Below are 22,164 nucleotides of genomic sequence, written 5' to 3'. Positions count from 1 at the left end.
GATATTCACCGCTTATAAATAATTGTAAAGAATCGATAAATAGAATGACAATTATAAATAATTCATCCATGAAAGCCGTATTTAACAATATAAATAGATCAGCCATGAAGGTGGTATTAACAATAAAAATAAATCTAGTCATAAAGATATTTAGCATAATAAATAGATCCGACCATAGAGGCGGAATTTGACATATAAATAGATCAAACCATAAAGACAAAATTTAGCAATATAAGTATATCCGATCATAGAGGTGATTAAATAATATAAATAATCTGACCAAGAGGCAGAATTAATAATAAATAATAAAATCCGATCAAAGGTAAAATTTAATAATATAAGAAATCCAACCATAAGGTGGAAATAGAGATTAAATAACACATGTAGGATTGAAAATACGCAAAATTTAATGATAATAAATAAATTTAGCCATAAAGGCAGAAAACAGGGATCAAATAACATGTACAAGGTTGAAAATACGTACTTTCAGTAGACTGCACCATTATACTTGTTAAGCTCTTCGTGCTGATACCATGTTATATCTTAGTGGTATAAGTGTAATAAATTAAAGAAACAAATATTAAGAAAGTAAAGTCGAAAGGACCATAAAACTTCTTTCTTTTCAGTTGAATATTGTAATAAAAGAAAATGCTACACCCCTAACCTTTATCACAAACTTCTTCTCACAATCCTGACATAACAGCTTATAATTGGTTAGTTCATAATAGGTTCCACCTGAGTCTCACATGATAAATTGCGGTTGACTTATAATACACGGGATAACATCATAAAACGCTGCGTTTTAGGTAAATCATAAACGGGTGCTTTTCAGAATACGGCTGAGCTTAGCTCCTCCAAATCCCTATCTAACTCCCAGTTGCTCGATACGGTGAAAACAAGTGTCCTGGCCTTTCAATGGCGTCTTCTTTCCCTCGATCTTAAACCAACCACAATGCGCTCTTCTTTGCATCAGAATTCAAAACGGTGCTGTCTAAGCCTCAAAGTTCTCCTTCACTCCCCGGCCTCTTTCAATTCACGTTGCTATCGCCGTCTCGTGATTCGTTCAACTCAACGAAGCTCTTGTCTCAATCTCTGTAGAAACTTCTCCCAGTCATCCATCTTGCTGATGTCCCTCACTCACCACTTCATCGCCCTGCTTCACTCACTGACTCCTGCCCCTGCCCCTCCCCTGCCCGAGTAAGCTTCCTCTTTTTCACCTACGTGCTTGGAATTTTATGTGTACATATACATAGACTAGTTGATCTGGGAATTCGCAACTGATTCTTCTTATTATAGTATGAATTATCTTTATCTTGCTAGCTTCATTTAGTTCTTACTCCTTTATATTACATTATGCTTGTCTTGCCATTATAATGTGAATTTAACAGAAATTCACAGAATTATATTGGTTCTAAGTTTTTTTTTTTTTTTTTTTTTTTTTTTGGCTATTTCCCGTCGATGGCTTGGATTCCCTCTACTTTCAATTACGAATGAAGTAAAATGGAAAATCTGTTAAATATACATAATGCAGATACATTCCAATATATAATGCGGCATGAATTTGGCATGTGTCCGGTTTTGCTTTCCTGCCAAGCTAATAGGATGTTTGGATTCTATTGATGTATGTGGTGTACCTACGACTACGAGCCAGTAAAATTTTGTTATTAGTAATGTTCGGAAGTTTTAGACGGGTGGATAGTTAGACTTATTTGGATCGTATGTATGTATTGCAGTGTACCTACGAGCAAGTAAATTTTGTTTTAGTTATGTGGGAAGTTTTATGCCTTGATATTTGATTTACTGATGGTTCTATCTTAAACGGGTGGATGTTAGGATGTATTTGGTTATATTTATGTATGCAGTGTGCCTACGAGCCAGTGATTTTTTTGTATTAGTTATTTTTGAAGTTTTGCCTTGAATCTTTTATTTACTGATGGTTCTGTCTAAACGGGTGGGTAGCTAGGATATATTTGGTGTTATATGTATGTATGCAGTGTACCTATGAGCCGTAAATTTTGTTATTATTTAGGTTTGGAAGCTATTGCCTTGATATTTGATTTACTGATGCTCTGTCTTAGACGGGGGATAATTTGTATCGTGGGGACTCAATGCTTAAGTTTATGTACTTTTTTTTTTCCATTTCTGTCCAGTCTTGTGCCGGTTTCTGAAGTTCCTTCAGTGCCTGATTCTGACATCCCTACCGGAGGTCGTATATATCAGAGACATATGGTTGTCAAATGAATAAATGATATGGAGATTGTCCTTTCCATCATGAAGAATGCTGGATATAATGGTTGTCAATGTTCCTGAAGTGCTGAGGCATTTTTAACACCTTGTGCTATGAGACTATGGACATAAACAAAAGTATGGCAGAGGCTTAATTATTTTTGGTTTTTAAAAAGGGAATGGAAGAAAAATGTTGCTACAGGAAGATCACAGTCTCTCGCACCCTCCAAAAATAGTTGTATTGGGATGTATGGCTGAGAGACTAAGGAAAAGATACTGGATTCTGATAAGATGGTTGATGTGGTGTGGCGGTCCTGATGCTTACAGGACTTGCCACGTTTATTAGAAGAGGTAGACTATGGTCAAGGGTCACACTCTTCTTTCATGAGGAGACTTATGCTGATATAAGTCCCGTTCGAATCTCAAAAATTCAGTTACTGCTTTTGTATCAGTGATGAGGGGTTGCAATAATATGTGCTCTTTTTGCATTGTCCTTTTACTAAGGTAGAGAGCGGTCACGTCCAGTGGAATCAATCGTGAAGAGGTTGCAGGGCTTTGGAAAGAAGGCGTGAAGGAGGTAACACTCTCGGGCAGAATGTAAACGCTATTGATACATCCGATTTGAAAAAGAAGTTGAACCAGGAGCTAATTGGAGATTTAGTGAAGGTTTTTCCAGCATGAGTGTGAAAAAATGGGTTTACGTTTTGCTGATCTCTTGGATCGACTTTCCACAGAGTTTCCTGAATGAGATTTAGATACACTCCCACACCCTAAAGATTTTCCTGATGAATTACTATATAATGCAGACAGGCACATGTTTGCAAATATATTCATTTGCCTGCCCAAACGGGAGTAGCACAGTACTTGAAAGAATGCGTCGGGGATATACCAGAGCATACTTGGATCTTGTGCAAAAGATACGAAGAATTATTCCAGATGTGGGATTAATAGGTGTTATTTGTGGTAATGATTATCTTTTATTTCCTTCTGCTATTATATGAGCAGTTGGTATAGTTGAATTTTGATGTAAATTTGTTTATGCATTCATAACTTTTGAAGATAACATTATGCTCTAAGGATGCTAGACTTCCATTTTATGGTATCATAACTATATTTTCAGCCTAGTTTCTGTTTTTGAGTAGCTTCATAGCCTTCATGGAGGTTGGTAGTCACATGGAATTCGTATGTTTTCACACTTGAGTGCCAATTTTGATGAACAGTCATAACCTAACTTTAATTTTTTTTTTTTTTTTTTTTTTTTTTTTTTTTTGAACCCTTTGAACCTGAATTCCGAAGACTCTTATCAGGTGCATGGTTACCGTTTAACAATCTTGTGCTGAACTTCTCCTACCTTTGCCGAGCAATTTATGTACTCATACACATGTCCTTATAGAAGCGTGTAGCTTTTATTGTTTGTTTCACAAACTACGCTTTGTGTTAACATGTCCGGATCTGAATATATTTCTGTTTTTTCATATTTCTGTGCTTGAAGAGTGGTAGATGAGTACTTCCAGTGATCTGTTATTAGAAGCTAAAAATTCTTTTCTCCTCACAATCCCTCCCCTATTTGAGAATGTGCCACATTTACTAGTTAATATAGCTTTGGGAGTTAGATGAGCAATAGATGTGTTCGTGGCAGAACAGCAGCCCCTAACTAACTTGTGGCAGCTCCTCTTGAATTTCTTTCTGTGAAAAGTTATACCTCAGTTATTAGAGTTACCAATTTATTATTTGGATTTCTTTTTACAGGTTTCTGCGGGGAAACAGAGGAAGAACATGCAGACACATTGAGCCTAATGAAAGCTGTTGGTTATGATATGGCATATATGTTTGCGTACAGTATGCGAGAGAGAACCCATGCCCATAGGAATTATGTTGATGATGTTCCTGAGGAAGTTAAGCAGAGGAGGCTTACAGAACTTATTGAAGCATTTCGTGAGAGTACAGGTCAGTTTTATGACTCAGAGGTGGGAACCATCCAACTTGTGCTGGTTGAAGGACCTAACAAGAAAGCTCCAGATACAGAGCTTATTGGCAAGAGTGATAGAGGCCATAAAGTTTTGTTTACTAATCTGCCATTGCCAGATAGAGATGATGGTCAGAGTGATAAGCGGAACCCAATTGTTGGTGACTATGTAGAAGTTCGAATATTGAAATCTTCACGAGCATCACTCTTTGGAGAGGCACTTGCTATAACTAAATTAAGTTCATTTTACAACGTGTATGAAGAAGCCTTTGCCTATGCAAGTAGAAGTTGAAACGTCACTGCCTCTGGATGTGCCTGCTATTTTACATTTCACATAATTAGTTCAAGATAGTGATTATTCATATTTCGCAATGGTGGAGCAGCTTCTTGCTGGGGTATCAAGAATCTTGTTTGAAAGTCAAAACCAAGTTTGATGTAATTATGCGTTAGGTTGGCCGTGCCATGAAAGGATTTGGGGGCCTGCGGAAATGCATAATTGAACAAAGCTTTGAAGGGTCACTGTCCTGCAGCTGTAACTTTAAAATTGCTTGTATGGGCAAATTTTTGGTATTTTAGTCTATGGTTGAAAATTCTTCTTTGAAATTTTATAGGAACGATAATTTATTCTTTCTTCTTCATTTGTTCTCCTCTTTAGATTGTTGGTTGGTACACAGTACAGAATTGATTCCGAAACCCTACCTCACCACTTTAGGCATTGCGCTGTATTACTTTGCTTGAAAGTAATCCGCATTTCCTGATCTCAGCTCAATAATGTGATATTGACTGCTGTTTCTCGTGTTTGCACTATTAATTACTCAATCAAAGATTGCAAGATTACAATTTGACTGATTGAATCAAAAAGAAAGAGTAAACGACGTTTTCCCAGCCAAGGTTTTTTATCCAATCAAAAAGTTTTAAAATACCATTTTCCCACTCAAAGATTATATTCCAACCACTCACCGGTCGATTTTGATATTTTTATGATCTCACATCACCATTATTCTCTTCTCTAATTATCATTCATTAAAACTCTTCAAACTTTGCTCCCGTCGACCTCGTCAATCACCGACAATCTAGCGATTTGTGAAACACGCAATTGTCCCTCCCAAGTTAGATTTCGACCAATCCCGATCACCAAAATTCAAACTGTTATCACCAAAAGACTCACTGACATCTCCTCTTCAAAAACCCCAACAGCCTAGATAGAGTTTGTTCTCCGTTGGCCGTCGAATCGGAAAGTGTATTGTGGATAGTAAACGGAATATAAACTTTAGGCGGAAAAGTGGTATTTTGAAACTTTTGGGTGAAACAGTATCATCAAGGTAAACATTGGGTGGAAAAAAGGCGCTTACTCCAAAAAGAAATGGTAATTGGAAAATACCTGAATACTCTAGCGATTGCATTTGCATGGTTCATTACCCCGTATATAAAAAGTGGTCAACACAGCGCATGGGCATTCCCCACATGGTTTACATGCAGGAATCGGACCACTTACTTGCAATGGTAGTGCAACCATTGTGAAATGGCAGAGTTAAAATCGTTGTTGGGTCATAAGTCACAACAGTGACCTGAAAAGATGGCGTGCATAAACAGAAGCTGTATATAATGTGCATGAAAGAGAGAGTGGGGAAGTCTGAAGAATGATGAAGACAAGACGATGGTGTTTGGTTTGTTCCCATAATGAAAAAAGCTGATGGAAGAAAAGGGCCTGACAATTTCGTCGCCCTCTCACATCGGCCCATGGCCTTTCTTCAAAACACGTGCTCTCTGCTCTCGACTAGACTTCTCCTCTTTATCATCTTCTTCTTTTTAACTTTCAGTTTACTAAAAGCTCATTTCACTGTATTTGGATGGGTACTTACTATCCACCCTTAATGCTATTCATGTCTCCAACCTCTAATGCCAAAGCAAGCTGAAGTGAACCATTACTGAGTACATTAGATAAATTTAACGTATCCAACTCTTTCAACATCAGGTCAAAATTAACTATAGTAGAACATGGTAAGTACCAGCGTTTTAATGGAATTGATGCTTGAATCAGACAAGCATTACGTTGAGATTTATTATCTTTCAGAGTACTTTACACTTTTACAGAGTCAGTTCAAATGTAATCGGTTATAAAGTAAAGATGTTTTTTTTATTTTATTTTATTTAAGGCTCGAACCTCGATTAATCTTTCAAGACTTTAAAGTTAACGGTCATATAAATTTCTAATAATTATACTTTATTAGTAGTCTTAGAGATTCAAATTTAGAATAATATACCAAGAATCCCAAATGAACCGTCAAATTAACCAACAGTAGTTAAGTAAAAAAAGTAACTAACCAAGAAAAATGCACCCCTTCTTCATTTTTCTTTCCCTGTCTACCAGAAGACACCAAAAAGGCCAAAGAGATTTCAATTTTTACTTCCAAATCAATATTTTTATCAACAAAAAAATCATTATTTATTGTCTGGTTTCTTATCATCTCATTATAAATTAAATGAAAACACAAAACTCATATCATACCCAGCCATTTCTTTTTCTTTTTAGTTCTTAAATGAGTTGACAGTCAGAGGGCTTTAATCTTAAACGGGTGGATGTTAGGATGTATTTGGTTATATTTATGTATGCAGTGTGCCTACGAGCCAGTGATTTTTTTGTATTAGTTATTTTGAAGTTTTGCCTTGAATCTTTTATTTACTGATGGTTCTGTCTTAAACGGGTGGGTAGCTAGGATATATTTGGTTATATGTATGTATGCAGTGTACCTATGAGCCAGTAAATTTTGTTATTATTTAGGTTTGGAAGTCTATGCCTTGATATTTGATTTACTGATGCTCTGTCTTAGACGGGGGATAATTTGTATCGTGGGGACTCAATGCTTAAGTTTTATGTACTTTTTTTTTTCCATTTCTGTCCAGTCTTGTGCCGGTTTTCTGAAGTTCCTTCAGTGCCTGATTCTGACATCCCTACCGGAGGTCGTATATATCAGAGACATATGGTTGTCAAATGAATAAATGATATGGAGATTGTCCTTTCCATCATGAAGAATGCTGGATATAATGAAGTTGTCAATGTTCCTGAAGTGCTGAGGCATTTTTACACCTTGTGCTATGAGACTATGACTAAAACATAAAGTATGGCAGAGGCTTAATTATTTTTGGTTTTTAAAAAGGGAATGGAAGAAAAATGTTGCTACAGGAAGATCACAGTCTCTGCACCCTCCAAAAATAGTTGTATGGGATGTATGGCTGAGAGACTAAGGAAAAGATACTGGATTCTGATAAGATGGTTGATGTGGTGTGGCGGTCCTGATGCTTACAGGACTTGCCACGTTTATTAGAAGAGGTAGACTATGGTCAAGGGTCAACACTCTTCTTTCTGAGGAGACTTATGCTGATATAAGTCCCGTTCGAATCTCAAAAATTCAGTTACTGCTTTTGTATCAGTGATGAGGGGTTGCAATAATATGTGCTCTTTTTGCATTGTCCTTTTACTAAGGTAGAGAGCGGTCACGTCCAGTGGAATCAATCGTGAAGGGTTGCAGGGCTTTGGAAAGAAGGCGTGAAGGAGGTAACACTCTCGGGCAGAATGTAAACGCTATTGATACATCCGATTTGAAAAGAAGTTGAACCAGGAGCTAATTGGAGATTTAGTGAAGGTTTTTCCAGCATGAGTGTGAAAAAAATGGGTTTACGTTTTGCTGATCTCTTGATCGACTTTCCACAGAGTTTCCTGAATGAGATTTAGATACACTCCCACACCCTAAAGATTTTCCTATGAATTACTATATAATGCAGACAGGCACATGTTTGCAAATATATTCATTTGCCTGCCCAACACGGGGAGGTAGCACAGTACTTGAAAGAATGCGTCGGGGATATACCAGAGACATACTTGGATCTTGTGCAAAAGATACGAAGAATTATTCCAGATGTGGGATTAAGTAGTTTATTTGTGGTAATGATTATCTTTTATTTCCTCTGCTATTATATGAGCAGTTGGTATAGTTGAATTTTGATGTAAATTTGTTTATGCATTCATAACTTTTGAAGATAACATTATGCTCTAAGGATGCTAGACTTCCATTTTATGGTATCATAACTATATTTCAGCCTAGTTTCTGTTTTTGAGTAGCATCATAGCCTTCATGGAGGTGGGTAGTCACATGGAATTCGTATGTTTTCACACTTGAGTGCCAATTTGATGAACAGTCATAACCTAACTTTAATTTTTTTTTTTTTTTTTTTTTTTTTTTTTTTTTTTGAACCCTTTGAACCTGAATTCCGAAGACTCTTATCAGTGACATGTTACCGTTTAACAATCTTGTGCTGAACTTATCCTACCTTTGCCGAGCAATTTATGTACTCATACACATGTCCTTATAGAAGCGTGTAGCTTTTATTGTTTGTTTCACAACTACCTTTGTTTAACATGTCCGGATCTGAATATATTTCTGTGCTTGAAGAGAGTGTAGATGAGTACTTCCAGATCTGTTTATTAGAACTAAAAATTCTTTCCTCCCACATCCCTCCCCTATTTGAGAATGTGCCACATTTACTAGTTATATAGCTTTGGGAGTTAGATGGCAATAGATGTGTTCGGGCAGAACAGCAGCCCCTAACTAACTGTGGCAGCTCCTCTTAATTTCTTTCTGTGAAAAGTTATACCTCAGTTATTAGAGTTACCAATTTATTTTTTGGATTTCTTTTTACAGGTTTCTGCGGGGAAACGAGGAAGAACATGCAGACACACTTGAGCCTAATGAAAGCTGTTGGTTATGATATGGCAATATGTTTGCGTACGTATGCGAGAGAGAACCCATGCCCATAGGAATTATGTTGATGATGTTCCTGAGGAAGTTAAGCAGGAGGCTTACAGAACTTATTGAAGCATTTCGTGAGAGTACAGGTCGTTTTATGACTCAGAGGTGGGAACCATCCAACTTTGTGCTGGTTGAAGGACCTAACAAGAAAGCTCCAGATACAGAGCTATTGGCAAGAGTGATAGAGGCCATAAAGTTTTTTCGGCGTCCGGTGACTAGTTCCAATAGCAATACACCAAAGGCAATGACATCAGTTTTTTCATCTACTATCCCATGCATCAAAAACTCAGGGGCAAGATAGCTGCAATAATTGTCGGAAACAAATGAGTGCGTTTATGAAGTAAGATCACTGCTGGATAAGTGCAGTTGTAAATGTTAGTTTTACCAACCCAAATGTGCCTTCAACTTTGGATTCTGTGTAGTGAGTCCATTGCTCTGGTAGCCATTTTACAAGCCCAGAATCACAAATCTGAATTAAAAGGAACCAATACTTGCTTTCTTTTGCTATGCATGCTCTAACTAGTGAAAGTGGGGGGTATTTGTAAGTTTTTAAGAGTTTTTTTGTTATTTTAAAAACTTTGGGGGGGATAATGAATTTTACAGGGTACCCAGAACCGGGGTTCCGATTTCGATTCCAAAATTCAAGGAACCGGAACCATCGGTTCCGGTTCCGGTTCCGAAAGTCAAGGAATCGTCGGTTCTGATTCCGGTTCCTTCCAAAAATGTAGGGTACCCGGAACCGAACACCCCTAGTGAAAAGTGAGGTTGGGGAGGGGGGGCTATAAATAACCTCCCACCCCTCTCATTTGTGATGAATCCAGTTGAATCCAAAAAGTTTGAGAAAGTAAACATTACTCACAGCTCTCAATTCTCTCACTTTAGTCCCTATTATTTACTTTACCTTTCTGGAGTTATTATTAAAGAACACCACTAAAATCCCCTACTTTTCACCGCCTCATGTTAAGGCGGTGGATGGTCAATTTCAACACACTCCCTGGGATATTCACCGCTTATAAATAATTGTAAAGAATCGATAAATAGAATGACAATTATAAATAGATTCATCCATGAAAGCCGTATTTAACAATAATAAATAGATCCAGCCATGAAGGTGGTATTTAACAATAATAAATAAATCTAGTCATAAAAACGATATTTAGCAATAATAAATAGATCCGACCATAGAGGCGGAATTTGACAATAATAAATAGATCAAACCATAAAGACAAAATTTAGCAATAATAAGTATATCCGATCATAGAGGTAGAATTTAATAATAATAAATAAATCTGACCATAGAGGCAGAATTTAATAATAATAAATAAATCCGATCATAGAGGTAAAATTTAATAATAATAAGTAAATCCAACCATAAAGGTGGAAATAGAGATTAAATAACACATGTAGGATTGAAAATACGCAAAATTTAATGATAATAAATAAATTTAGCCATAAAGGCAGAAAACAGGGATCAAATAACATGTACAAGGTTGAAAATACGTACTTTCAGTAGACATGCACCATTATACTTGTTAAGCTCTTCGTGCTGATACCATGTTATAATCTTAGTGGTATAAGTGTAATAAATTAAAGAAGACAAAATATTAAGAAAGTAAAGTCGAAAGGACCATAAAACTTCTTTTCTTTTCAGTTGAATATTGTAATAAAAAGGAAAATGCTACACCCATAACCTTTTATCACAAACTTCTTCTCACAATCCTGACATAACAGCTTATAATTGGTTAGTTCATAATAGGTTCCACCTGAGTCTCACATGATAAATTGCGGTTGACTTTATAATACACGGGATAACATCATAAAACGCTGCGTTTTAGGTAAATCATAAAACGGGTGCGTTTCAGAATTACGGCTGAGCTTAGCTCCTCCAAATCCCTATCTAACTCCCAGTTGCTCGATACGGTGAAACAAAGTGTCCCTGCCTTTCAATGGCGTCTTCTTTCCCATCGATCTTAAACCAACCACAATGCGCTCTTCTTTGCATCAGAATTCAAAAACGGTGCTGTCTAAGCCTCAAAGTTCTCTCTTCAACTCCCCGGCCTTCTTTCAATTCACGTTGCTATCGCCGTCTCGTGATTCGTCAACTCAAGCGAAGCTCTTGTCTCAATCTCTGTAGAAACTTCTCCCAGTCATCCAGTCTTGCTGATGGTCCCTCACTTCACCACTTCATCGCCCATGCTTCACTCACTGACTCCCTGCCCCTGCCCCTGCCCCTGCCCGAGTAAGCTTCCTCTTTTTCACCTACGTGCTTGGAATTTTATGTGTACATATACATAGACTAGTTGATTTGGGAATTCGCAACTGATTCTTCTTATTATAGTTATGAATTATCTTTATCTTGCTAAGCTTCATTTTGTTCTTACTCCTTTATATTATATTATTGCTTGTCTTGCCATTATAATGTGAATTTAATAGAAATTCACAGAATTATATTTGGATTCTAGTTATGTATGTGGTGTACCTACGACTACGAGCCAGTAAAATTTTGTTATTAGTAATGTTCGGAAGTTTTAGACGGGTGGATAGTTAAGACTTTATTTGGATCGTATGTATGTATGCAGTGTACCTACGAGCAAGTAAAATTTTGTTATTAGTTATGTTGGGAAGTTTTATGCCTTGAATATTTGATTTACTGATGGTTCTGTCTTAAACGGGTGGATGTTAGGATGTATTTGGATTATATGTATGTATGCAGTGTGCCTACGAGCCAGTGATTTTTTGTTATTAGTTATGTTTGGAAGTTTTATGCCTTGAATCTTTTATTTACTGATGGTTCTGTCTTAAACAGGTGGGTAGCTAGGATATATTTGGGTTATATGTATGTATGCAGTGTACCTATGAGCCAGTAAAATTTTGTTATTATTTATGTTTGGAAGTCTTATGCCTTGAATATTTGATTTACTGATGCTCTGTCTTAGACGGGTGGATAATTTGTATCGTGGAACTCAATGCTTAAGTTTTATGTACTTTTTTTTTTCCATTTCTGTCCAGTCTTGTGCCGGCTTCTGAAGTTCCTTCAGTGCCTGATTCTGACATCCCTACCAGAGGTCGTATATATCAGGAGACATATGGTTGTCAAATGAATGTAAATGATATGGAGATTGTCCTTTCCATCATGAAGAATGCTGGATATAATGAAGTTGTCAATGTTCCTGAGAGTGCTGAGGTCATTTTTATCAACACTTGTGCTATAAGAGACTATGCTGAACATAAAGTATGGCAGAGGCTTAATTATTTTTGGTTTTTAAAAAGGGAATGGAAGAAAAATGTTGCTACAGGAAGATCACAGTCTCTGCACCCTCCAAAAATAGTTGTATTGGGATGTATGGCTGAGAGACTAAAGGAAAAGATACTGGATTCTGATAAGATGGTTGATGTGGTGTGCGGTCCTGATGCTTACAGGGACTTGCCACGTTTATTAGAAGAGGTAGACTATGGTCAGAAGGGGATCAACACTCTTCTTTCACTTGAGGAGACTTATGCTGATATTAGTCCCGTTCGAATCTCAAAAAATTCAGTTACTGCTTTTGTATCAGTGATGAGGGGTTGCAATAATATGTGCTCTTTTTGCATTGTTCCTTTTACTAGAGGTAGAGAGCGGTCACGTGCAGTGGAATCAATCGTGAAGGAGGTTGCAGGGCTTTGGAAAGAAGGCGTGAAGGAGGTAACACTTCTCGGGCAGAATGTAAACAGCTATAATGATACATCCGGATTTGAAAAAGAAGTTGAACCAGGAGCTAATTGGAGATTTAGTGAAGGTTTTTCCAGCATGAGTAAGGTGAAAAAAATGGGTTTACGTTTTGCTGATCTCTTGGATCGACTTTCCACAGAGTTTCCTGAGATGAGATTTAGATACACATCTCCACACCCTAAAGATTTTCCTGATGAATTACTATATATAATGCGAGACAGGCACAATGTTTGCAAATATATTCATTTGCCTGCCCAAACGGGGAGTAGCACAGTACTTGAAAGAATGCGTCGGGGATATACCAGAGAGGCATACTTGGATCTTGTGCAAAAGATACGAAGAATTATTCCAGATGTGGGATTAAGTAGTGATTTTATTTGTGGTAAGTGATTATCTTATAATTTTCCTTCTGCTATTAATATGAGCAGTTGGTATAGTATGAATTTTGATGTAACATTTGTTATATGCATTCATAACTTTTGAAGATATATTTTGAAGATAACATTATGCTCTAAGGATGCTAGACTTTCATTTATGGCTCATCATAACTATATTTCAGGCCTAGTTTCTGTTTTGAGTAGTAATCATAGCCTTCATGGAGGTGGTTAGTCACATGGAATTCGTATGTTTTCACACTTAGGAGTGCTAATTAGATGAACAGTCATTATCTAACTTTAATTTTTTTTTTTGAACCCTTTGAACCTAAATTCCGAAGACTCTTATCAGTGACATGTTACCGTTTAACAATCTTGTGCTGAACTTCTCCTACCTTTGCCGAGCAATTTATGTACTCATACACATGTCCTTATAGAAGCGCGTAGCTTTTATTGTTTGTTTCACAAACTACGCTTTGTGTTAACGTGTCCGGATCTGAATATATTTCTGTTTTTTCATATTTCTGTGCTTGAAGAGTGGTAGATGAGTACTTCCAGTGATATGTTATTAGAAGCTAAAAATTCTTTTCTCCTCACAATCCCTCCCCTATTTGAGAATGTGCCACATTTACTAGTTAATATAGCTTTAGGAGTTAGATGAGCAATAGATGTGTTCCTGGCAGAACAGCAGCCCCTAACTAACTTGTGGCCACTTCTCTTGAATTTCTTTCTGTGAAAAGTTATGCCTCAGTTATTAGAGTTACCAATTTATTATTTGGATTTCTTTTTACAGGTTTCTGTGGGGAAACAGAGGAAGAACATGCAGACACGCTGAGCCTAATGAAAGCTGTTGGTTATGATATGGCATATATGTTTGCGTACAGTATGCGAGAGAGAACCCATGCCCATAGGAATTATGTTGATGATGTTCCTGAGGAAGTTAAGCAGAGGAGGCTTACAGAACTTATCGAAGCATTTCGTGAGAGTACAGGTCAGTTTTATGACTCGCAGGTGGGAACCATCCAACTTGTGCTGGTTGAAGGACCTAACAAGAAAGCTCCAGATACAGAGCTTATTGGCAAAAGTGATAGAGGCCATAAAGTTTTGTTTACTAATCTGCCATTGCCAGACAGAGATGATGGTCAGAGTGATAAGCGGAACCCAATTGTTGGTGACTATGTAGAAGTTCGAATATTGAAATCTTCACGAGCATCACTCTTTGGAGAGGCACTTGCTATAACTAAATTAAGTTCATTTTACAACGTGTATGAAGAAGCCTTTGCCTATGCAAGTAGAAGTTGAAACGTCACTGCCTCTGGATGTGCCTGCTATTTTACATTTCATATAATTAGTTCAAGATAGTAATTATTCATATTTCGCAATGGTGGAGCAGCTTCTTGCTGAGGTATCAAGAATCTTGTTTGAAAGTCAAAACTAAGTTTGATGTAATTATGCGTTAGGTTGGCCGCGCCATGAAAGGATTTGGGGGCCTGAGGAAATGCATTATTGAACAAAGCTTTGAAAGGTCACTGTCCAGCAGCTGTAACTTTAAAATTGCTTGTACGGGCAAATTTTTGGTATTTTTAGTCTCTGGTTGAAAATTTTACTTTGAAATTTTATAGGAACGATCATTATTCTTTCTTCTTCATTTGTTCTCCTCTTTAGATTGTTGGTTGGTACACAGTACGGAATTGATTCCCAAACCCTACCTCACCACTTTTGGCATTGCGCTGTATTACTTTGCTTGAAAGTAATCCGCATTTCCTGATCTGAGCTCAATAATGTGATATTGACTGCTGTTTCTCGTGTTTGCACTATTAATTACTCAATCAAAGATTGCAAGATTACAATTTGACTGATTGAATCAAAAAGAAAAGAGTGAACGACGTTTTCCCACCCAAGGTTTTTTTCCAATCAAAAAGTTTTAAAATACAATTTTTCCACTCAAAGGTTATATTCTGACTAATCACAGGCCAATTTTGATATCTTTACAATCTCACACTACTATCATTCTCTTCACTAATTATTATTCATCAAAACCCTTCAAACTTTGCTCCCGTCAACCCAACAATCGCCAGCAATCGAGCGATTTGTGAAATGCGCAATTGTCCTCCCCCAAGTTAGATTTCGACCAATCTCGATCATCAAAATTTAACCTGTTATCATCAAAATACTCACTAATATCCTCTCTTTAAAAACCTCAACAGTCTAGATCAAATTTGTTCTTTATTAGCCGTCGAATCGGAAAGTGTATTGTGGGTTATTGTGGGTAGTAAACAGAATATAAATTTTAGATGGAAAAGTGGTATTTTGAAACTTTAGGACGAGAAAGTATCATCAAGGTAAACCTTAGGTGGAAAAAAGGCGTTTACTCCAAAATGAAATGGTGATTAGAAAATACCGGAATACTCTAGTGACTGCATTTGCATGGTTCATTACCCCATATATAAAAAGTGGTCAACACAGCGCATGGGCATTCCCCACATGGTTCACATGCAGGAATCGGACCACTTACTTGCAATGGTAGTCCAACCATTGTGAAATGGCAGAGTTAAAATCGTTGTTGGGTCATAAGTCACAACAGTGACCTAAAAAGATGGCGTGCATCATAAACAGAAGCTGTATATAATGTGCATGAAAGAGAGAGTGGGGGAAGTCTGAAGAATGATGAAGACAAGACGATGGTGTTTGGTTTGTTCCCATAATGAAAAAAGCTGATGGAAGAAAAGGGCCTGACAATTTCGTCGCCCTCCCCCATCGGCCCATGGCCTTTCTTCAAAACACGTGCTCTCTGCTCTCGACTAGACTTCTCCTCTTTATCATCTTCTTCTTTTTTACTTTCAGTTTACTAAAAGCTCATTTCACTGTATTTGGATGGGTACTATCCACCCTTAATGCTATTCATGTCTCCAACCTCTAATGCCAAAGCAAGCTTAAGTGAACCATTACTGAGTACATTAGATAAATTTAACGTATCCAACTCTTTCAAAATCAGGTCAAAATTAACTATAGTAGAACATGGTAAGTACCAGCGTTTTAATGGAATTGATGCTTGAATCAGACAAGCATTACGTTGAGATTTATTATCTTTCAGAGTACTTTACACTTTTACAGAGTCAGTTCAAATGTAATCGGTTATAAAGTAAAGATGTTTTTTTTATTTTATTTTATTTAAGGCTCGAACCTCGATTAATCTTTCAAGACTTTAAAGTTAACGGTCATATAAATTTCTAATAATTATACTTTATTAGTAGTCTTAGAGATTCAAATTTAGAATAATATACCAAGAATCCCAAATGAACCGTCAAATTAACCAACAGTAGTTAAGTAAAAAAAGTAACTAACCAAGAAAAATGCACCCCTTCTTCATTTTTCTTTCCCTGTCTACCAGAAGACACCAAAAAGGCCAAAGAGATTTCAATTTTTACTTCCAAATCAATATTTTTATCAACAAAAAAATCATTATTTATTGTCTGGTTTCTTATCATCTCATTATAAATTAAATGAAAACACAAAACTCATATCATACCCAGCCATTTCTTTTTCTTTTTAGTTCTTAAATGAGTTGACAGTCAGAGGGCTTTAGAGGCCACTACTGATAACATCCCCCAACATTCTAGTTTTGTTCTTAAATTTGCTTCCAGGTCCATTTATCCAAATGTTCGTATGGAACACCACCACCCATCCATTGTGTATTAAATGAGCAAGGGACCTATCTAAATGACATGAAGACAAAATGACAAGCGTGGCGCAATTGGTGCACCCAATATGGCCACCTCAATTAATGATAGTGGCAAAGCCCTAGATCTTCCAAATCTCCCTCTCTAGATATCTATACCCCTCTCATTCAATTCCCCTCACTAGAACAAAGAGGAGTTTCCTCCGTTCAAACCTCTAACCTTTTTTTTTTCTCTCTCTCTTTCAGCCCTCCCACACATACAACAGTATAATATAAACCTGCATGGAGTCATGGCCTAGGAAGTTTTTCCCCGGGAGTATTGATGATTAATCTTTAAAAGATGTTGCAGGTTTAGTCTTAGGGTTTGATCAGCTGATCGTTTTCTAAGAAAGTGGAGCAAAGGTTTTTGTGAGAATGGTATGGACTAAGGAATGTTGGGTTTTGATGGGTATTATAATTATTGGTCTATGGCTGCTGTGGTATAGTAAGCAGAACAAAATGAAAAAGAAGAGTGGAGTTCCAAAAGGGAACTTAGGTTGGCCTTTCATAGGAGAAACTCTTGACTTCATTGCCTGTGGTTACACCTCTCAACCTGTCAGCTTCATGGACAAACGCAAATCTCTGTAAGTTTGTCTCATCCATTACTGCTTCCTCCCTCTTATATATATATATATATATATATGATGATCCTTTCTTGCAACAACCAAATTTCTTCCTGTCCTCTGCTCTCCATGGCTGCAGAAGTTATCTATATTTTTTTTCCTCTAAGTCATTCTTATCTTTTTGTGTTGAAACATGGATAAAGTTGATCAAAAGAAAGGAACGATTTAAAGATCTGCAAGATAAATTATGATCTCTGGCTATAGTTTATCTCTTTCTTTTATTTATTTCTCTAATATGATGATCATTAGATGATGCTGCATGTGCTTATATAACAAAATTAATTCAAAATTGATGTTTCTATATGAAGTACCATATTCATTTACGTATTGTAACAAGATCACTATACAACACTCAAGTCTGTCGATAGTACGGTAAAAAATAAACATTGCTTAATTTTATATTGTTTACTGGTTGCATTTATTTTCTTATATTTCTCTCACATGTCAATCATATAATAGATTGATGAAGAAACTGTTAAAAACCATCTCTCCCTATTCATCAAAAGAGAAAAAAAAAAAGGAAAAAAGAACATAGAGGAACAGATTTTTGTTTTATGCTTAGTGTGATGTGCACTAATACAAAGTAGGAAGTAATCGGAAGAGATGAAGGTACAGTGTTATTATGGAAGTTTGTGCTGTGAATTACCTTAATTGTCCACACACGGCATATTAATTCTTGAGCAATTATATTTATGCCTCATTTATGACCGAAATCTACTCTTAATGCCTTGCGATCTTCAACACAGATGATGGCATTGATAACAAAACTATCAGCAAAAAAGGAGTAGTCCCTAGAATTGAATGAAAGCTCGTAGAACATACCCTGTCCAATCCTGAACTAACTACACCATACAAAACACTCGATCCTATTGCTTGTACAGGCAGTAACCACAGCCTTAATTCCAATGAACATTTTAATTTCATACCTGAACTGATGAACTCTTTCTTTTTTCTCTCTATAGGTATGGGAATGTGTTTAAAACACACATCTTGGGAACGCCCATAATAGTTTCCACAGATCCCGACGTTAACAAAGTGGTTTTGCAAAACCATGGAAACACTTTTGTCCCTGCTTATCCCAAATCAATAAGAGAATTACTTGGAGACTTCTCCATACTTCAAATGAATGGTAATCTTCAGAAGAGAGTGCATGCACAGATCGGTGGATTCCTGAGATCACCACAACTCAAAGCCAGAATCACAAAAGACATTGAAAACTCTGTCAAGCTGACCTTGGCTACTTGGAAAGACATGCACCTTATATACGTTCAAGAAGAAATCAAAAAGGTCATTTCTGAATGATGATATATAACATCTATGTACTCGTACCATTGAAATAATACTCAATTTTAATAGAACTTTTGCTTGTTCTCAGACAACGTTTGAAGTTCTGGTAAAGGTATTGATGAGCATTCGTCCTGGAGAAGATTTATACTTTCTGAAGAAAGAATTTGAAGAATTCATCAAGGGTTTAATTTGCTTGCCAATTAAACTTCCTGGAACAAGACTATATAAATCTTTGAAGGTAGTTAATGAAAATTAAAAATCAATTAGAAAACAACACAAAAACTTTTTCATAGTTAGCAATTTTATATAATGGCGATGTATCTGTACATGCAGGCTAAGGAGAAGCTATTAAAGATGGTGAAGCGGATCGTAGAAGAGAGAAAACTAGCTATGGAGAAATCAGATGAAAAAGGTGTAGCAAAGGATGTAGTGGACGTGCTGTTACGTGATAATAATGAAGCAAATGAGAAGCAATATTTACCGTTGGATTTCATTAGTGGAATTATCATAGAGATGATGATCCCGGGAGAAGAGACTATGCCCACGGCAATGACCCTAGCTGTCAAATTCCTCAGTGACAGCGCCGTCGCTCTGAAGCAACTTACGGTACGTTAACTTAACGTAAATTATATGGCGTTTAGATTTGAGATATCGTCTTTTTGATCCAACGGTTAGGATCATTTTCCACTTCGGCGGTCCTAAGTTGTCCGCTAAAGTGTTTGACTTTTGTTGAGAAGTCATTTTCATTAAACGCACGAATGGATGCACGACTGAGATGGAGAGTTCGTGAGAGGACCCACATTTTAGTGAAACATGCTATAGACATTTTCAGCCGTACGTTAAAGATTGAACGGCTGTTATGTGAGGACCACCTATTAACTCTGTGTCTGTGCGAGTTGAGACCGTTGCTATCATACATTAGTCAGTGTGTCAGTTTTTTTTTTTTTTTTTCAGAATTAAAAATTATTATAGTTTGGCCAAAACAGGTGGAGGGTTGACTTTCAATTAATCCTCTCTTAACTGCTAATTAAGAGCGTTAATTAGATTGTTCAGACATGGTGGGGCTTTTTCTCTGTCCATTTGCAAACTACTTTAATTTCTTTGATTCTTTCGCATCTGAAAACGATTTTTTCACCAAAATTTTATAATATTTAATTTAATTCGATGTACCAAAAATGGGTATTACACTAAAAGATTGTTAAAATTTAATATTACTAACTAAAAAAAATAAAAATTAATTCTTATATTTTGGACTATTAGTGTCAAAGTCTTACATAGTTAAGGAGACGTGAGTTTTGATTGTTTATATAGTACAAAGACACTCTCACCATCCAGAGACGTTCACTCCTAAGTGAGACAAAATCGTGAGCTATTTCAATGAAACGAACAATCTCTCTTACATGGTCAAGGGCAGGCTCCTTCCATACAAGAGACGCAAAGGCGCCCACTCTTAAGTGGAACAAAATGAGACGCATTTTCAGGACAAACGCAGCTATCATGTGTCTACTCGTGTGAGCCTTAGGGTCCAAAGTAGACAATACCTTTGGCAACTAGACTAGAAATTATATTTAAGTATTGTTAGTATACTTTTAGGGGGGGGGGGGGGGGGGGGATGGTGGAAGGGGAAGGGGAAGGGACTTGAATTTAGGGAAGGGGAAGGGACTTATAAATTCAAGTCCTAGATAATTAAGTTGGAGCATAAATGTGGTGGTGGTGAGTGGAAGGTCATGTCGGCTTATTGTAGATGGTATCCCTCTATGCAATAGAGAGAAGACATTGGTTGGTTCACATGATTCAATTAGCATGCAAAGTTGGGGTGATAAACAACTATGTTACAGAGACACGTAGTGGTCACGACGGACCAGCCATTAAATGGTGTGGCCAGTCTCAGTCTCAGTCCATAAAAAATCACAAAAACCTAACCTTTTGCTTCGGAACGTTATTCTTTTAACATTAAGACATGCGAGGAAAAGTAGGTGATAATTATAGCTCCTTTTACAGCCTGCTCTAATTTTCCTTCAGTCATGTACTACAGAAGCTTGCCATATTCACGTAATGAATTTTTCATACTGTCATAACCGTTTCAGTGTTCCTTTACTGGGGTATCGAAAATCATGGAATAGCATTTATATATATATGCTGATTTTATATCTCATTGTGAAGGAGGAGAACATGGAATTGAAGAGGCAGAAGACGGAGTCATGTGAAGATTTTAGTTGGACTGACTACATGTCTTGCCATTTACTAAAATGTGAGTTGGAATGATAAAAGAAAAGATTAAAACCAAATTAATGTGTATTTTATATTGATTAATTTTGCACACACTATAGGTGATCCAGTGAAACTCTTAGAATGGCAAATATCATTAATGGAGTTTGGAGGAAAGCTCTCAAAGATGTACATATCAAAGGTTACTTTCTCCTTCAATTTTCCAATAATTTTAGTTACTGTCAGTTATTCATATACTGGCGCCATTCGATTTGATTTGGCTTGGTTACATTTGCAGGTCATTTGATACCAGAAGGATGGTGTGTGTTAACGTCATTTATATCTGTTCACATGGATGAACAAAACTATGATAATCCATATCACTTTGATCCATGGAGATGGGAGGTTCGCTATACATTTATGAATCTTTTGACATGAGTCACGTGACATTCAAAATTATCTTAGACAACACCAAGTGAGCATATATCTTGTTTAGCCATTCACAGAAATATTCTATAACATGTTTTCTTAATTTGTTGCCAGAAAACAGGAGCTGCTGCTGTTAACAACAATAATTTCACACCGTTTGGTGGGGGTCAGAGGCTGTGTCCTGGTTTAGAATTATCACGGCTGGAAATTTCAATCTTCCTTCATCATCTTGTCACTAGCTATGGGTAATGATCTAGCTCTCAAATTAATGCAGTGTGTCATTAATGGAAGGCATTATCCGAAGCCAAAATCCAGTCTGTTATAAACAGTTAAAGTTAGGCAATTAAATTGACAATTCTGAATTTGTGTGCTATGTATGCAGATGGGTTGCTGAAAAGGATGAAATTATCCACTTTCCAACCGTCAAGATGAAGAAGAAGCTGCCAATCACAGTAACCCCTGTAAGGACGTAAGCTTTGGTCGATAGCTGCAACCACCATATCAGATTGGCCCATCTAGAAAACGTGCATAATATATCTAAATCTCACCAGACAGATCCATTTGTTGGCATTTGCATTTTGCACCAAAAAGGTTTATTGAAATGCTAATCATGTAAAAGCTATATCTATAAGACTCTATAATATCTTGTTAGTTCTGGTGTCACCATCTCTTTTACATAGCAGGAGGGATCTTTGGGCCCTTCTAATTTTTGCAGTCCTTTTAACTTGCATATATGCAAGTGGGATCTCCGAATTTAACTCTGGTCTCCATCTATTAAAATATTTTGTTTGATTTGATAATAACATTTGTGGTTAT

At 36.7% G+C, this 22,164-nt stretch overlaps 2 protein-coding genes and 2 pseudogenes across 2 annotated transcripts; all 4 read left to right on the top strand.

The window, feature by feature from the left end:
* Positions 1-952: 952 nt before the first annotated feature.
* On the top strand, positions 953-4,830 carry LOC116118927 (annotated as a pseudogene).
* Positions 4,831-6,190: 1,360 nt separating this feature from the next.
* On the top strand, positions 6,191-9,219 carry LOC116118926 (annotated as a pseudogene).
* Positions 9,220-10,881: 1,662 nt separating this feature from the next.
* On the top strand, positions 10,882-14,626 carry LOC116118948 (CDK5RAP1-like protein). Its single transcript, XM_031404903.1, has 3 exons — positions 10,882-11,239; positions 12,010-13,091; positions 13,877-14,626. The coding sequence occupies exons 1-3, from the start codon at positions 10,947-10,949 to the stop codon at positions 14,383-14,385; spliced, it is 1,884 nt and encodes a 627-aa protein (XP_031260763.1). The 5' UTR covers positions 10,882-10,946; the 3' UTR covers positions 14,386-14,626.
* Positions 14,627-16,846: 2,220 nt separating this feature from the next.
* Positions 16,847-22,145, top strand: LOC116118949 (3-epi-6-deoxocathasterone 23-monooxygenase CYP90C1). Its single transcript, XM_031404904.1, is given in 10 exon segments — positions 16,847-17,385; positions 18,387-18,711; positions 18,800-18,949; positions 19,045-19,317; positions 20,875-20,941; positions 20,944-20,962; positions 21,042-21,121; positions 21,218-21,324; positions 21,463-21,593; positions 21,731-22,145. Coding segments are annotated over 10 exon segments (1,452 nt in total). The 5' UTR covers positions 16,847-17,176; the 3' UTR covers positions 21,822-22,145.
* Positions 22,146-22,164: the final 19 nt, after the last annotated feature.

The sequence above is a fragment of the Pistacia vera genome, unplaced genomic scaffold (assembly GCF_008641045.1).
Source record: "Pistacia vera cultivar Batoury unplaced genomic scaffold, PisVer_v2 Contig866, whole genome shotgun sequence".
In the NCBI taxonomy this organism is placed as follows: Eukaryota; Viridiplantae; Streptophyta; class Magnoliopsida; order Sapindales; family Anacardiaceae; genus Pistacia; species Pistacia vera.
The sequence above is the reverse complement of the archived record's forward strand: the minus strand, read 5'-3'. Positions and strand labels throughout refer to the sequence as shown.